General features: G+C 38.1%; 1 protein-coding gene across 1 annotated transcript in view; it reads right to left on the reverse strand.

The window, feature by feature from the left end:
- HECW1 (HECT, C2 and WW domain containing E3 ubiquitin protein ligase 1) overlaps positions 1-18,492 on the reverse strand; it is a 438,073-nt gene that overhangs the window by 124,831 nt on the left and 294,750 nt on the right. The window contains exons 15-16 of the mRNA XM_007941232.2: positions 3,685-3,790; positions 2,650-2,746 (exon numbers count right to left, since the gene is read on the reverse strand). Of these exons, the coding sequence (XP_007939423.2) occupies positions 2,650-2,746; positions 3,685-3,790 (203 nt within the window). The remainder of the gene's footprint in view (positions 1-2,649; positions 2,747-3,684; positions 3,791-18,492) is intronic.

Here is an 18,492-nt window from a genome sequence, read left to right on the forward strand (position 1 = left end):
TTTTTTTTTTTTTTAAGAAGGCAAGGGAAACTTTTGCTTCTTCAAAAATACACAAAATGAGATTAAACTGAGAAATGCATTATGAATCAACCTATAGACGAACCAGTAAGTTCAACTTCTGAGTGGGCTTGCAGGGAGAGGTGGTTTTCTTTTTGTGTCTTGACCCTTTAGAATAGAGCTGAGTCACCCTTATATCATGATTCCAGGACTTAGAAAAGCCTTGCCATAGGTAGCAGTGCCCAATCTCCTGATTCCCTTAAGATTTAACCTCTGAAGAGCAAAGTGCTTGCTCTTGGCTTTCTACCTATAGTCAGTTTCTGTTAGTCACTCTGGGACTTGTTTTTGATGAAATATTTGAGTTTTTAACCTGGGGTCTACAGTTCTCTTAGGGTCCATAGAGTCAATTAGGCATCTGAAACTGTATGCAAAATTTTATGTTTATATATAAAGGAGAATCTATAATAGTTTTCATTGGGTCTTCAAAGGGGTCTATAAACCTAAAGGTTATTAGCTTCAATATTTAATAATTTCTACTTGGAAATTAGCATTTCTCATTCTAAATGTCCTGATTCCATGTCGTACCCCCCTACTTCCATCTCTGAAAAATTATAATTGTATAATTCAACACTACAACAAAACCTTTAAAGTCTCTTAGATTTTATTATAATATGATAATATATAATAGGGTTGAAAACAGTTTCCCTTTCTTTGGAAAGATACTCTACTGTTTAACACAGAGTGTTAAAGAGGTTTTTTTTTTTTTTTTTAACTTTTCAAGTAATTTAAGTGGGACTCTATAGTGCCTTTGGTGAGTTCAAGCTTCTCCAAACTTACTCCAAAAAGAGCAGTGTGTCAGAAAATTTTCTGATTATACAACTCCTCTGAGTATCCATGAAAATCCCCTAAATGTTTAGGTAATGTAAGTCAAAGAGCAGCCTGTGAATGAATGATCTATATGACTTAGTTGACACTCTATTCTGTGGCTCAGTAAAGAAACCTGGACAAATGATTCCCAAGACTTAGACATAAATGGAAGTGACAATTAAGGACCCCTGGTGGTGCAGTGGTTAAGGGCTCAACTGCTAACTGACAAGCCATCAGTTGGAACTCACCAGCTGCTCCATAAGGTAAAAAGTGGAAGTCTGCTTCTGTCAAAGACTTGCAGCCTTGGGTCAGTACTACTCTGTCCTATAGGGTCTCTGTGATTGGGAATCAACTAGATGGCAATGGGTTGGGTTGTGTATGTATAAAATTGAGTGTCAGGTTCTGAAATGGCAGAGTGAGTACAAAGACAAGGAAGATATAGGTCCTGCTCTAAAGAGTGTACATAGTGTTGTAGGGAGACATAATTAAAGGATGTAACACATATGATCCACTTTCACCACCACCAGTTGCTATTGAGTTGGTTCTGAGTCATGGAGATCCAATGTATGTCAGAGTATAACTGTTCTAAATAAGGATTTCAATGGCTGATTTTTTGGAGGTAGATCACTGGCCATTTTTCCAAGATGCTTCTGGTTGAACTTGAACCACCAGTCTTGGCTACAACAAGCACTAACCATTTGCACCACCCAGGGACTCTAATACTTAAGATAATGGGAAAATATCAGGGGTGCAAAAAGCATACTGTTATAGTAAGGAAAAAGAAACATTAAAGTTTGCCTGGTTCATCAAATCTTTGCAAAGGAGGGAGAGTTTGATCCAAGCCTTTAAAATGAAATAAGATGGCCTTATAAAAGAAGTCATTCTAGTAAAGGTAAAGACGGACAATAAACAGTCAATTTGGTGTAGGTAGAAAACATTGGAGGGGAGAAAAAAAAGAGAGAGAGATAGGATAGAGAGTTAGGGCCAGACTTTGGAGACCTCAGAATTTGTGCTTAGAAATCTGGACTTTATTGCAATACAGTTAGAATCATGGAAGTTTTTCTGAAGGACAGGAATGGCATAATTTGATCTGTGCTATAAGAAGGTAACTGTGGTTATAATGGAGTGGAGAAAGAATATCTTTTAAGAGATCGTCACAAAGTCCAGAAGGAAGTTGATGAGGGCCCAAATTTGGACCATGGCAGGGAGAAGAGAAAGGCAGGACTGGAAGAGAGATTGTGACAGGGTAAATGTTTAGATGTGAAGATGAAGGAAGAGGGAGGAGTTGAGATAAAGGACAGTCGGCAGGTGATTCTAACTTACACAGAATAATAACATAGGGAAAAAAGGTGTCAACGAGGTGGTTGTGGAGGGGGAAGAATAGTGAATAATCTGTCCTGGAGAGGTTAGCAAGGATTTGAATGGGTGATACAAACAGTTAACTTGTTTGCAGCTAACTGAAAGATTGGTGGTTTGAGTCCCTCCAGAAGCACCTTGGAAGAAAGGCCTGACAGTCTACTTCTGAAAAATCACTGAAAACCCTATGGAGCACAGTAGGAATCGATTCAATGACAACAGATTTTTAACTTGACAATATGACTCTCTGATTATACCACTTCCTAGAACACTAGAACCCCCTGGATCCTTCATTTTGAGGATGTAAGTTACAATTTAAATGCACAAATAAAATGTATCATCAGCTTCAGCTCTCTCCCCAGAGATGTTTTCTCCCTGGATTAATAGCTGGAGAGAACTGGAGTTATAGCAACAAGGAAGAACTCCTACCTGAGTGCATGGTTTCTTGCCAAGCTTGGCTGACGCTCTTGTAGCATTTCAAAAATGTTTGGCTGGCGCAGAAATGCCACAATCTTGTCATTATATGCTGAAAAAGACAAAAGTGCAGAGTTGTGGTTGAGTCTGTAGCCCAGATATAATTTCTCTGATGACAGAAAAATGGTTGCTTGACATGATGGTGCAATTAATCTAGGTATTTGAAAGGCAGGTAGCATACTGATCAAAAAAAAAAAAAAAGTAAGTTGTCAAGGTTTTTCTTCTTAATGTGACATAATAGTGTTATGATTTTTAGATCAGACTAAAAGTGAACCAGATCCAAATTAATCATCTTTAATATCCAGGAATTTAACTAGGTGTTAACTCATCCCTGTGTGAACAGGGGAAGGAGAATAAAATGGCTCTCCAAAGAGGAGGACAGTTCTTTCTTCCTTCTAATTTCTCTTGGCCATTTTGCCACAGTTTTTATGCAAAAGATTCTTTATGAGTTCAAAGAAATCTTTCTCTGAGCAACTGATACTAATGACCCATAGTCATAAGTTAATTTCCTAGTAATGACAATAGAAACACCAGAATCCATTTAGACTCTCTTGCCTCTTTTCCTTGATATGGTGGCATATATTTTGGAAGGAGGTAGTTAGGGTAAAGATTATGAGAACTCTTTTCCACAAATACATGGAAAATAGAAGTATAAATTGAAATCTTCATCTAACAACAATGAAATCTATCACTTCATTTGAACTATATCCTCTTGTACTAAGTTAACAAATTACTGAATGGAATAAAGAAAAAGAGGTATTAGGGAAGAGAATATAGAAGAGACAGGAAGGGGAAGAGAGGAGGACAAAGTGAACAGGAAAAGGAAAGAAAAAAGGGACAAAGGGGAAGATTGGAGCAAAGATTGGGGGAGTAGACAGGATCATAAAAGAGGAGAAAGAAAATACAAAGTTTTGAATAATGAGAATGCATAATAAGAAACACAGGGCTAAATATTAGTTAGCCTGGGGTACAAAGAAGCATAATACATACCCAGTGGCAATGACTCATGTTGATGTTGGCTTCTAATAGCAGCTACTAGGCTATGTCCTGGCCGGGCCAGTAAAGAGGCTCCCCTGTTTCTAGAGACTTCTGAGGCCTAATTTCAAAATAAAAGTGAAGCATTGGAAATCTGTCAGCAATTTCATATGATCTTTTGATGCTAATTTTTCAATATGTCCTTGACATAAGTTGAAAAAGTAATAAAGTTACAATAACCAAAATCCATGCTGTTGAGTCATTCTGATTCACAGTGACCCAAAGGATGGAGTAGAACTGTCCCATAGGGTTTCCAAGGCTTTTAAATCTTTACAGAAGTAGACTTTCTCCCACGGAGCAGTTGGTGGGTTTGAACTACTTACCTTTCAGTTAGCAGCCAAGAGCTTAACCACCGTACCACCAAGGCTCTTTATGATACCCAAAGTGATGGTAAATAAGCAAGTGAAAAACAAATAAAAAACAGACAAACAAACAAAAACTAAGTAGAGTGGTTTATGTGCTATATTATTGTTGTTAAGGAAGTGATTGTGCCAAAGAACATGAATGTTAATCAAATTTATGACATGTAGAAGACTAAGAAAACATTTCTCTTATAAATATGTTAAAAAGGAAGCTCTAGATAAATTACTATTAGCAAAGGCAACTTTATTACCCTCCTTTCCAAGAGGTAGCATTGAACTTCAATAGTGAAGATGGAGTGGAATCCCTATTTTAAATGTTATCTTTTAAACTTAAATGGTCATTTTTTGTTGAGGTGTCTATTATTCCATCCACTATGCTGGCACTTCTTCATATAGTATCTCATACCCTCAAAACAGTTACACCAGATAAGCATTATTAACCTTAGTTTAAAAATGGGATGGCACAGTGGTTAAAGTACTTGGCTGCTTATAAAAAGTTTGGTGATTTGAACTCACCAGCTGCTCCACAGAAAAAAGATGTGGCAGTCTGCTTCTGTAAAGATTTATAGCTATGGAAACCCACCCTATGGGGCAGTTCTACTCTGTCCTCTAGAGTCACTATAAGTTGGAACAGACTCGATTGCAGTGGGTTTGATTTGGGTTTTGAAATGGGGAAACTAAGGACCAGAGAGGTTAAGTTGTTCCAAATTTTTCAGGCCTAAGAGATAGGGTCAGGTTCTGACTGATGCGTACTGCAAGACATATGTCTCCCATGCTACTGGCCTGTTAAGCGTTTTGACAAAACTTCACGGGATACCTTATATCACTTAAAAGTGATATTTGTGAGGATTAATTTAAGCTAATTCAATTTTTAATTTGAATAAATCCCCTAAACTCTAGAGCATGACAATGAACTTCCAACAGTGACTTCATTTACATTTTGCTCCTTAAGACTCATGAAGAGTAAACTATTTAAAACCTAGGCGCCAGCTGCTTTCTACATTATAGTACATTTACCAGCTATATGGGATTTAGTGTCGAGTATAACTCATTCTGTGATATTTGACAAAGTACTCTTAAATAGACTTTAAAACTCTTTTAAAATTTCAAAGATAACTTTTTAAGATACCTATAAAAAGCTCAAATATCCAGATACAAAAAGAAAGAAAAATCTCCCTGTAAAAGCAGTATGAAATTCACTCACACATAATTCAGGAGAGGTGAGGAAATCTATGTTACAAAGTCTAGAAAGGTCAAGTCAATTCCAAATGGTGACTTTAAAATCTAGGCCATATATGGTATTGCTGATGACAATGTAGAATGGAGTACTTAGGGCTTCCTAATTAAATACATGGCAATTGCTTGTTTCCTTTTGGGTCCTACTTCCATACTCAACACTGACAAGAATAACAACCTTTGCAGAGATGTGCTACCAATTCACTATTTGCATATGGCAGTCTTTGAGCTGCTCTTCTGGAAATAGAAGGGGCATAGATCTATCCTTCTTCTCTCCTGGCCCTTGTCATTGTCTATCACTAACCTGAAGGTCAAGGGAATAGATTCTCTGCCAATGACATTGGAATTCTCATTTGATGCCAAGAATACTGAGCTCAGCCCAGTTGTTATAGCCAGATGCGACCAAAACCAAACTCATTGCCCTAGAGTCAGATCTGACTGATAGTGACCCCTCCTTGGGTTTCTGAGGCAGTATCACTACAGAGTTGATTATCCAACCTTCCTTCTGAGGAGTGGCTGGTGGGTTTGAATCACCAGCCTTCTGGTTAGCAGTCAAATGCCGTAGGCACTATGCCACCAGAACACCTATGCAAAGACTTAGAAGTCGTTATTTATGAAGGAATATTTTCCAGTCTCAATGAAATGTTTACAGTATAAAGTATTAAAAGAAAGGTTTGCTGATTATTGGACTACCCAGTACTGAGTCCCTAAGTTTCTGCTTTTTTCCCCCGTACATATGCAAAGCCTCCCTGGGACTGAAATGAGATGACTATGGAAGAAAAGGCTTCTCTTTTCCTTGGAGGGAATTATGTCACTCTGCCTTAATGGGCATTTAAAATGTTTTTGATGCTACAGAGACAAGATTTTCAGAGCCTACTCTAAGGAATGAGTTATAGAGAGAAACTGGGGAAGCAGATAGATCTGATAACTGAATGGAGAGGGCTTGGCTGTTCACTGAACTCGTATGTTTGCTGTCTCACTTTGGAAAACATGCTTAATTGCTGGATGAAGAGGATTTTGACACAGCAAGATGATCACCTCTATTCCTGGACGTTGTAGAAGTGCTCTAGGGAAAGATGGTGCCTACTACTGAGGTCACCAGTTCACTGGCAAAACTCAACCAGATTGAAAAACTTCAGAAACTATTTGAAGGGTAATCTGAACAGAGATGACTCACTGACAAAACAGCCTGAGGCAAATTATGAATAAGCTAAAAGGGAAAAACACAGGAAGATGGAGGGCATGAGCAGTCCCTGAGCCATAGAAATGTCTAAAGGTGACTGCAGAGTTGGCACTAGATGACCTACAGACTAGAGCCCAGAAGAAGGGAGGTTATAGAAACATCCACTCCACCTAAGGTGCCCTGCAGTGCACAGGGATGAAGACAATTTCAGGTACTGCTAGAGGGGATTCTGAGATTTGAAAATTGGGTGAGAAGTTAGTATGTATTTAGGTTTATTCTAGACTTGAAGTGGTGCCAAATGATCCATTCTGAGGTTGATGTCTGATACAACAGAATGATGTAGATTTTTCTGATAATTGCTTTTCTAAACTTAAAAAAACAAACCTATTACCATCGTGTCAATTCTGTCTCATAGTGGCCCATGTGTTATAGAGTAGAACTGTGCTCCACAGGGCTTTCAATGGCTGTAATCTCACGGAAGCAAACCACCAGGCCTTTCTTCTGCCCGCTTGCTGGGTGGGTTCTAACCAACTTTTGGTTTGTAGCCAAGAGCCAAATGTTTGCACTACCCAAGTACCTAACACTGTTTTTCTACTGACTGAAAATGTCTTGAAGAATGAATTTGCCATTTAAAACCAAAATTACCATGACTTATTGAATCTGTGACATTTACTTGATACTTGTCTTACTGAGTTTCTCAGGTATATGGGCATGCATGTGCACATATGTGTGTTTTCTCCCAGTGGCTGGTCTCTCCCCTGACACATTAAGACTGTTCTTCAACTGGGTAGAACCTAGTTTGTAGTAGGGACTATTTTCAGGGTTCCTTTTTTCTTTTGATGTTGATAGCTTTAATTAAAATTCTAAATGTGGACTCTTCAAACATTTAGCTCTCTAGCAAAACAAAATAGATGTGCTTAGAGAATATGTTGTAGTACCAGTAAACAAGCTTCTCTTTGGCATAGCAATTTGGAAATGTAAATTGGTAGGTTATTTTAAAGCTGTGATTGAAAATTGTAGGTTTTAGATTGCATATGGGTTAATAATCAGCTAACGTTCTCCCTGAAAACACTGACAACCTAATGGTAAACAAACAAGCAAGTCCAGAGGAAAGGCCCAAATGATGAATTTATATCATCTTTAGATTCTTTTTGGTTTCTTCTAAAATTAGATCATTTAGAAAGTTTTCAGAATTATCTTAAGGACACAAGAAGAAAATGATCAATGTTTGAGTTGTTCAAAACACTAATAATAGTGAACAATGGGCAACAACCATAATGTACAAAAAAAAAAGATTGAGTTAAATTATGGTATTCCATGATTAAAGTATTATAGAAAAATTCCTCTTTACTACAAGCCTTCCTAATTATTGCCTTCAGAGTCTCCTTTTTAAAATACTAGTTTACTCTGGACTGGAAGTTAAGACATCTGAGCTGTGGTCATTAATGCCCATGTGACCTAGGTTCTTTTAAGTTCAGTTCACTTGACAGTAAAATATGACTACCACTTTGGAAATCCTTGGGGCTTTTGTTATTGCCCAAATCACAATGATTGATGAAGTGGGGGCTCTATTGACACTAGTTGGTGGGGCCAGGAAAGCTAATAGTTCTGCAGTGGAATGGGACAATTCTACACATGGAACATTATCCTGCCCTAAAGGCCATGGTAGCATAGTGGCTAAAGCACTTGACTGCTAACCAGAAGGCTGGCGGTTCAAACCCACCAGCCACTCCTTGGAAAGAAGGTTGGGCAATCCTACTTCCGTAGTGATACTGCCTCGGAAACCCAAGGAGGGGTCGCTATGAGTCGAGGCCGACTCGACGGCACACAACAACAACAACAACAACAAAGGCCATAGCACAGTTGAAGTACTGGGCTGCTAACCAAAAGTTGGCAGTTTGAACCCATCATCAGCTCCACGGGAGACAGATAGCAGTCTGTTTCCAAGAAGATTACAGCCTTAGAAACCCTATGGGGCAGTTCTACTCTGTCCTATAGGGTTGCTATGAATAAGAATAGACTTGACAGCAACAGGTTTGTTTGTTTGTTTGTTTTTTGAAAGGCCAATAGTCTTTCTCTACTGAGAAACAACGAGTGAAATTATCTCTAAAGATCATTTTTACACAAAAATCATCATATTGCTTCTTTCAAATTCCTTCAGTGGGTTCATAAAAAAATTCCCAACTCTTCCAGATGGCATTCAACACATTCCAAAATTCAAGACAGCGAATGGGGACTTACTATGCTGGCCATACTGAACCATTTGATGTCTCTCTATGAACCTTTCTCAGTTCTATCTCTGCACCTTTGCCTCTGCTGTGCCTTTTGGGATTACCTTTTCTCCTAGGTATCTAGCCAAATTCTACTTATTTTCATCTAGCTCAGGAATTTTCTTTTTCTTTTTTTTTTAACTATTATTTTTAAACTTTTTATTGTGATTTGGGTGAAAGTTTACAGAGCAAATTGGTTTTCTACTCAGGAGTTGATACATATTTTGCTTTGTAATATTGACTGTAATCACCATAATGTAACAGTACTCTTCCCACTTCCTCCCTGTGGTTACCATTTTCCTTTGTCCTCTTTCCTATGCATACCTGCCATCTGAGCTTTATTCCTGGGCAAATGCTGTCCTTTTGATCTCTTATAGTTGGTTGTTCTAAGGGGTGTGTACCTCCCTGGTGTTATTGTTCATTTCATAGGATGGTCTATTGTTTGCCTGAAAGTTGAGCCACAGGAGTGAGGTTACTTTCAGGCTTGAAGGGTGACAAAGGAGCATAGTGTTGGGGGTCCATTAGTTTCAATCAGATCAGTAAGCCTGTTCTCTTTTTTGAGTTTTGTTCCATATTTTTCTCCTACTCTATCTAGGACCTCCTACTGTGATCCCTTTCAGAGTGGCTGGCAGTGGTAGCCATACACCATCTAGTTCTTCTGGTCTCAGGGTCATAGAGGCTGAGATTCACATGGTTGACTAGTCTCTTGGACTAATTATTTCCATATGTCTTTGATTTTCTTCACTATTCTTTGCTCCAGACAAGGAAAGACCAATATTTGCACCGTGGATGGCCTCTCACAAGCTTTAAGACCCCAGTCACTATTCATCAATGTAGGATGTAGAACACTCTCTTTGTGGATTATGTTATGCCAATGGATCTTAGTGTTCCCTGAGACTATGGTCCTGAGCCTGCAGGCTTAGCAACTCATTCTGTCAGTGTGTTTGGTTATGGCTAAGAAGTTTTCATAATTTTGCCCCTTGTTAGTTCTACTGTATACATGGACATTTTCACAGCACATACAAATGTGTATGTAGAAACACTGCTCACCAAACCTATGGTCATGGGTACTTGTTCGCCTACCCACACCTGATCAATTTGCTTGCCTATGCACCTACTTGTAGATTCATATTTGTTATTTGTAACAGGGTTTAAGTATATTGTCTGTAACTCTTGTGCACCTCTCCGTGTCTTCCTTTTCCTTATTGATACTGTACTGGTCACTCACATTTTGTATATTGCCTTTCCCTTCATCCAAATTAGGAGCTCTGGTAGCATAATGCCTAAGGCATTTGACTGCTAACCAGAATGCTGGTGGTTCAAACCCACCAGCCACTTCTCAGAAGGAAAGTTAGGCAATCTATTTCTGTAGTGATACTGCCTCAGAAACCCAAGGAGGGTTGCTATGAGTTGGGTTCGACTCGATGGCAGTGAGTTTGGTTTTCACTCAAATTAATAAGTGTTTCTTACCTAGTTAGTAATTTTCCCTCTCCTTCTCTCCCTGGTAACTACCAAATAATGTTTCTTTCCATGTGTAAACTTTTCCTTGAGTTTTTATAAGAGTGGACTCATACAATATTTGTCCTTTTGTGACTGACTTGTTTCACTCAGAATAATGTCATCCAAATTCAACAACATTATGAGGTGTTTTACGAATTCTTCATTATTATTTAATGTTGCATAGTATTCCATTGTGTGTAAGTCTCACTCTCACTGCCATTGAGTCAATTCAGACTCATAACCCTTTGGGTTTATGAAGTGGTAAAGGTTTACAGAAATAGATTGCTCAGTCTTCCTTCTGTGGAGTGGCTGGTGGGTTTGAACTATCAACCTTCTGGTTAGCAGTCAAATGCCTTAGACACTATGCCACTAGAGCTCCTTGTGTGTAAATACCATAGTTTATTTATCTATTCATTGGATAGGCACTTAGGTTGTTTCCATATCTTTGATATTGTGAATAGTGCTGCTATGAACATGAGTGTGTTTGCATCTATTGTGTCCTGGCTCTCAGTTACTTAGATATAAACCTAGTAGTAAGATTGCTGAATCAAACGGTGTTTTCATTTCAAAATTTTTAAAGAAGTTCCATAATGTTTTCCACAGTGGTTGCACCATCCTACCAGCAGTGTATGACAGTTCCAATTGCTACACACCCTTGCCAGCATTTTTTGTTTTCTGTCTTGCTGAATATTGCTATTATTGCTGGAGTGAGCTGATGTCTCGTTATTTTGATTTGCATTTCTAATGGCTAATGATTATGGAGGAGCTCTGGTGGCACAGTGCCTAAGGCATTTGACTGCTAACCAGAAGGTTGGTGGTTCAAACCCGCCAGCTGTTCCTCAGAAGGACGGTGGGGAAATCTATTTCTGTAAAGGTTTACTGCCTTGGAAACTTAATGGGGGTCACTATGAGTCAGAATCAACTGGATAGCAGTGGGTTTGGAATAATCATGGGCATTTCTTCATGTTTGTTGGCTACCTGATATCTTCTTTGTTGAATGTCTGTTCATGTCCTTGGTCCATTTTTTTAATTGGATTGTTTGTCTTTTTGTTGTTGAAGTGTTCTATTAATATTAGAGATAAGTCCCTTGTCAGATATGTAGCTGCCAAATATTTTTTCCCAATCTGTAAGTTGTCTTTTTACTCTTTTTGTAGAAGTCTTTTGATGGGCCTAAGAATTTAATTTTTAGAAGGTATACCAGTCATCTAAGAGCTCTGGTGGTGTAGTGACTATCTAGTTTATCTTCTGCTGTTTTACATTTTCAGTCATGTTTGATAGTCTATTTATTCCATAAATTAGGACCCCTAAGTTTGTCCCTGTTTTTTCTTTGAAAATCTTTATAGATTTAGCTTCTACATTTAGGTCATTGATTCATCAGGAGTTAGGTTTTGTATATGGTGTGAGGTAGGGACCTTGTTTCATTTTTCTGCAAATGGATATCCAGTTTTGCCAGTGCTATTTATTAAAAAGACTGTCTTTTCTCCCATTTAATGAATTCTACTCACTGCTGTTGAGTTGTTTTCCAATTCATAGTGACCTCTCCTTGGGTTTCTGAGGTGGCATCTCTACAGAAGTTGATTGCCCAATCTTTCTTCTGAGGAGTGGCTGGTGGGTTTGAACCACCAGCCTTCTGGTTAGCAGTCAAATGCCTTGGACATTATGCCACCAGAGCCCTTTGTCAAAGATCAGCTGTCCATGGGTGGATTGATCAACTTCTGGTTTCCCAATTCTGTTCCATTGGTCCATGTGCCTGTCAGTGTATCAATACCAGGCTGTTTTAACAACTGTGCTATATAGTAGGTTTTGCAATTGGGAAGTCTGAGACTTATTACTTTATTCTTCTTCAGTTGTGCTTTGCTTATCTGAGGTCTCTTTCCTATCCATATAAAATTAGTTATTAGTTATTCCATCTCCTTAAAGAATGTTGATGAAATCTGGATCAGGATTGCATTATATTAATAGATTGCTGTAGGTAGTATTGGTATTTTCACAATGTTCAGTCTTCCTATCCATGAGTATGGTATGTTCTTCCATTTATGTAGGTCTCTTTTGGTTTCTTGTAGTAGTGTCTTGTAGTTTTCTTTATATAGGTCTTTTGTTTCTCTGATAAAATTTATTCCTACATCTCTTATCTTTTTGGTAGCTACTGCAAGTAGTATTGTTTTCCTTATGTCCTTTTCAGAAATCTTTTTGTTGATGCCGAGAAATCTGACTGATTTTGGTATGTTGATCTCGTACTCTGTCACTTTGCTGAATCTTTCAATTAGTTCCAGTACTTTTATTGCCGAGTCTCTGAGATATTTGATGAATAGGATCATATCATGGTCAAACAGGTTTAGTTATACTTCTTCCTTACTAGTTTGGAAAGAAGCTTTGGTGGTGTAGTGGTTAAGACATTCAGCTGCTAACCAAAAGATCAGTGGTTCAAACCCATCAGCCAATCCATGGGAGAAAGATGAGGTTGCCTGCTTCCATAAAGATTTACAGCCTTGGAAACCCAATGAGGGTCACTATGAGTCAGAATTGACCGAATGGCAGTGAATTTGGTTTTTTGGGGTACTAGTTTGGAAGCTTTTTATTTCCTTTTCTTGCTTATTGCCTTGGCTAGGACTGCCAAGACAAATGTTGAATTAGAGTGGTGATAGAAGGCATCCTTGCCTCATTCTCATTCACAAGGAAAATGCTTTCATTCTCTCTCTGTTAAGAAAATGTTGATCATTGGTTTTACATGTATGCCTCTAATTATGCTGAGGAATTTTTCTTCTATTCCTATTTTGCTGAGTTTTTATCATTAATGGGTGTTGGATTTTATCAAATTCATTTTCTACCTCTATTGATATGGTTATGTGGTTCTTTCCCTTTTGATTTTGAGTAGAATTAGTGTCAGCTCTTCTCTGAATGTTTGGTAGGATTCTCCAGTGAAGCCGCCTAGGCTGGACATTTTTTTTGTTGTTTTTCTTATGGTCAGTTCAAGTTCTTCTTTTGTTATAAAACCAAAAACCAAACTCACTGCCATAAGTCGATTCTGACTCATAGTGACGCCCTTTGGGTTTCCAAGATGAAAGTAGATTGCCCAGTCTTTCTTCCATGGAGTGGCTGGTGGGTTTGAACCACCAACCTTTTGGTTAGCAGTCAAATGCCTTAGGCAACACACCACCAGAGCTCCTCTTTTGTTACAGTCTTGTTCAAATTTTCTACCTTAGTCTGTGTTAGTTTAGGTAGGTTGTGTGTTTCTAGAATTTTGTCCATTTTCTAGGTTTTCAAATTTATTGGAGTCTAGTTCTTCATAATATCCTGTCATTATCCTTTTCTATTTCAGTTGGTTATGTTGTGACATCACCTCTTTTCTTATTCATTTTTTTTTTTTTTTGCATCTTTTCCTTAGTTAATTTTGCCAGTGGTTTGTCAATTTTGTTAATCTTTTTGAAGAAATAACTTCTGGTCTTGTTCATTCTTTCAATTGTTTTTCTGTTTCATTTATTTCTGCTCTAATTTTTATGATTTCCTTTCTTCTGGAGACTATAGGCATTTTGTGTTACTTTTTTTCTAATTGTTGTAGTTGTTGGGTTATGATATTGATTTTGGTTCTTTCTTTTGAAGTGTGCATTTATTGCTAAAATTTGACCTCTAAGTAATGCTTTCACCGTGTCCCAAAGGTTTTGGTATGTTGCACTAATTCTCATTTGCTCCTAGGAATTGTTTAAAATTTATTTCACATTTTATTTCTTCTGTTATCCAGCAGTTTTTGAGCACAGTGTTTTCAGTTTCTATATATTTCATTCCCCCGCCCCCGATCTTCCTATTATTGATTTCTAATTTTATAGGAGCTCTGGTAGTGTAGTGCCTAAGGCACTTGACTGCTAACCAGAAGTCTGGCAGTTCAAACTCACCAGCCACTCCTCGGAAGGAAGATGGGGCAATCTACTTCCATAATGATACTGCCTTGGAAACCCAAGGAGGGGTTGCTATGAGTCGGGTCCGACTTGATGGCACATAATAACAACAACAACAATTTTATAGCATTGTGTTCTGAGAAGATATTTTGTAGTGCTCCAATGTTTTCAAATTTATTGAGGCTTGCTTTGTGGCCTAACATATGGTCTATGCTTGAAAATTATCTATGTGCACTTCAAAAGAATATGAGTTGCATTTTTGTTGAGTGGAGTGTTCTGTATATATCTATGAGGTTAGGTTGGTTGATTGTGTTGTTGAGATCTTCTGTATCTTTTTTGAGTTTCTTGTTATTTGTTCAAGTGCACTGGTGGCATAGTGCCTAAGGCATTTGACTGCTAACCAGAAGGCTGGCACTTCAAACCCACTACCCACTCCTCAGAAGGAAGGTTGAGCAATCTGCTTCTGTAGAGATACCGCCTTGGAAACCCAAGGAGGGGTCACTATGAGTTGGATCCAAGTTTGGTTTTTGATTTTGTTTTTTTCAGTTGTTCAATCCTTCATTGGAAGTGGTGTGTTAAAATCTCCTACCACTATTGAGGAGTTTTTACTTCTCCTATCAATTCTGTTAATGTCTACCTTACAAATTTGGGGGCTCTCTCATTGGGAGCATAGATGCTCATCATGGTTATATCCTTTTGGTGGATGACCCTTTATCATGATGTAATGTCCTTCCTTGTCCCTTATGCTCATTTTGGCCTTCAAGTCTATTTTATCAGAAATTAATATTGCTGCTCTTGCTCTTTTTTTGGTTATAAGTAGCTTGATTTATTTTTTCCATCCTTTGATTTTTAATTTATCTTTGTGCCTTAGGAGACTCTCTGGTAGGCAGTATATTGATGGGTTTCTTATTTATTCTGCCACTGTCTTTCTCTTGTACATTTAATCCATTCAGATTCAGTATGAATAATAATAGATATGTATTTACCACTGTCATTACTTTGTGTTTTTATTGTGGTGTTGATGCTTTCTTTGTTCTGGATATTTTTTTTCTGTGCTGAATTGATTTTGTTATGAGATTTTCTTTGTTATTGTTGACTTTGTGTTTATTAAGTTCTTATTACTTCTTTCTTATTTTGGTTAGAAGTCTTATCAATTTTCTTTGTGGTTACTCTGTTATTAATTTTTATCTCCCTAAGTTTGAAACCATCTGTTCTTTATTGATATATCCTGACCTCCTCTCCATTTGGAAGTTCTGTAATTACTCCATTTATTCCCTCTTTTTGTTTTATAGTTGTTGTTGTTTACTGATTGATGTCTCTGGTTCTCTATTTTCACTCTTGAAAACACATCTTAACTTTGAGAATTTTTTTACGGTGTTGGTTTCTGGGTGATGCTGTCATGTGTCTTAATTTTAGGTTGTTGTCTTTCATTATTGGTTTTCTGTCCAAAGCACTCTCTTTAACATTTCTTGTAAGATTGGTCTAGTTTTTACAAATTCCCTTAATTTCTATTTATCTGGAAATGTCTTAATTTCACCATCATATTGAGGAAAATTTTTTTACTGGATTTATAATTCTAGGTTGGTAATATTTTTTTTTTTCAAAGTTTTATATATGTCATCCCATTGCTTTCTTGCCTGCATGGTTTCCATTTAAAAATCAGAGCTCAGTCTTATTGGCAGCCCTTTGTAGGTAACATTCCATTTTTCCTGAGCTTCTCTCAAGATTCTGTCTTTGTTTTTTTTGGAAAGTTTGATTATGATATGTCTTAGTACTTTCTCTTGGAATCTATTCTGTATGGGGTTTGTTGAGCTTCTTGGATGGATATCCTTTTGTCTTTCATGATACTTGAGAAGTTTTCTGGTAGCAAGTCTTCAGCAGTTCTCTCTCTCTCTTGTTTTTGCCTTCTCTTTTTCTGGAATTCCAATCAGACCTACGTTATTTCTTTTGATATCATCCTATATGATGCTGAGGTTTTCTTCATTTCTCTTCATTCTTTTTTTCTGATTTTTTTCTTCATACAACTAGTGTCAATGGATTTGTCTTCTTGTTGGCTAATCTGTTCTCCAATTGATTCAATTCTACTTGTTTTGTCCTTCGAATGTGTTATCTATCTCTGTAATATTAGTGTTACTCTTTTAGATTTCAATTTGCTGTTTTTGATATCTAATTTTCTATTTATTTTGTCATTTTTCTCTTGTATTGTCTTCCTTAATTCTTCTAGGGCATTGTGTGTCGTTTCCTTAACTTTGTTTGTAATTTCCTTGAGCTCTTGAAAGACCCTAAATATATATCTTTTGAATTCCTCATTAGGTAGTTCTATTACTTGTTCTTCCTTGGGGAGGTTTCTTAGTTCTTTATTATGGTCACTTGCATGCACTGTCTTGTCTTACTTCTTTGTTTGAATTGAAGTTGTTGTTGTCTATAAGACATTTTGGAGTTGTTGTTTTTACTTGTTGATTATGTATTTGTTAGTTTCACCTTTTTTTTTTTTTTTCCCCCTTTGTTTTCATATATCCAGAATAGTGGGGCAGGCTTGCTTCTTTGGTTGTTAGTTTGGCAGCACTCTCTACAGATGGGTAGAAGTTGTAATTCACTGCTGTGCATGTGGTACAGTTCTGGGTATGTGCAGTTGATTATCCAGTTCCTGCCCAGACTCTGTCAAGTGGTGGACTACCTGTAGTCCAGCATCTCAGACTGCCACCCCACAGGCCTTCCCATTTGAGTGGGCCTTCAACCCACACTAGTGTACACTGTTGTTGTTGTTGTTGTTATGTGCTATCGAGTCGGACCTGACTCATAGCGACCCCTCCTTGGGTTTCCGAGGCAGTATCACTACAGAAGTAGATTGCCTCATCTTTCTTCCGAGGAGTGGCTAGTGGGTTTGAACCACCAGCCTTCTGGTTAGCAGTCAAGTGCCTTAGCCACTATGCTACCAGAGCTCCCTAGTATTGAATTATTTCATTCCCCTTCACTGGCTCTCTCCTCGCTGTGGTGTTGCCTGTGCCACTGGGAACCTTGCAAGTTTCCCTGCACTTGCTTCTCTCAAATCCAGCACATATTCTGCTCACCTTGATTCACTCCAGATCTGTCCATACTGTGTCTCTTTCCCAGTGTGGATTTTGTGAAATTGGCTTCTACTCTTATGTATGATGCCTTCTGTGTCTCAAGATGGCCATATTTTGTCAGGCCCTAGCATCTTCTCTCTGCTCAATTATTGTCCTTGCTCCATCTCCTTTTCTAGTTAGCATTCACTCTAATTCTTTATCCTCTCATTTGATGCTCATAGTTCCAGGATAATCATCTGTGTCTGTTTCACTTGGTTTTTCTGAGTCTCTGTTGTACAGGGTTTGTGTGGAGTGTGTCACCAGGATGCCATCTTGTCTCCACTTCTCGGAATGTTTTCTTTTCTTTTTTTTGCTTCTTTCCTTCACCCAAGTTAATATGTGTCTACTCTGTAGTTAGCAGTTTACCCTCCCTTTATCACCCACCCCTGGTAATTATCAAAGAATATTTCTTCTTTTGTGTGAAACCCTTTTCTTGACTTTTTACAATAGTGGTCTCATACAATATTTGTCCTTATGTAATAACTTTTTTTTAAATATATCTTTCCTTGGTCTCTTTTAAACTCCTTCAGCATTTGTCCTAACCTCTTGGCACTCAGTCATATTAGGGTTTCTCTTGTTTTTTACCTCAGTGTGTACTTTTGGCCTGGCAGAGATCATGTGTCACACTTCTTTGCATTCCAGTGCTCACAGCATGCTGTGCCCTTAATTAATGTTTGTTCAATAAAATCTCACCATTGAAAACACAACTAGCAAGTCCAACTGTTACCTTTCCTCTATTTTTACACTGGACCCCCCTCCCCCATCTCCCTCATTCCTGAGGTCCTGTGCTCTTGCAATAAGAGGGGCCAAATATTTGTTTTCCTAGAGTCTGGGTTTTTGTTTTCACTGGTATGTTGTCTTGGGGCCAACTCTCCTCTGCCTTCCAGATTCACTCTGTGTTGCTTTCCTTGTTTCACCTTGTGAAAACTTTGTTTTTGCCAAAGCTGTTAGTAGCGAGGGGATGGGCAGTGTGAAAATCTGAAGAACAGAGTCAGCCATTGGCAGGTGGATGAATTAGGAAGAATCAGTGAGGAGCTGTGGTGATTATGTTTTTTTGTGTCAACTTGGCTAGGCCTGATTGAGTGGCTGGGCAGCTGGATGTAGTATTCCCTATGATGAGACTGGTAATCAGCTCCATGGTGGAATCTACTGTGGCTGAGTAGCTGCCCTTGGGTATGTGGTCTGCTTCCCGAATATAAGCAGCAGCTTTGG

This window comes from Orycteropus afer, unplaced genomic scaffold, assembly GCF_000298275.1.
Source record: "Orycteropus afer afer isolate SDZICR_OR568_19922 unplaced genomic scaffold, OryAfe1.0 scaffold00077, whole genome shotgun sequence".
Classification (NCBI taxonomy): Eukaryota; Metazoa; Chordata; class Mammalia; order Tubulidentata; family Orycteropodidae; genus Orycteropus; species Orycteropus afer.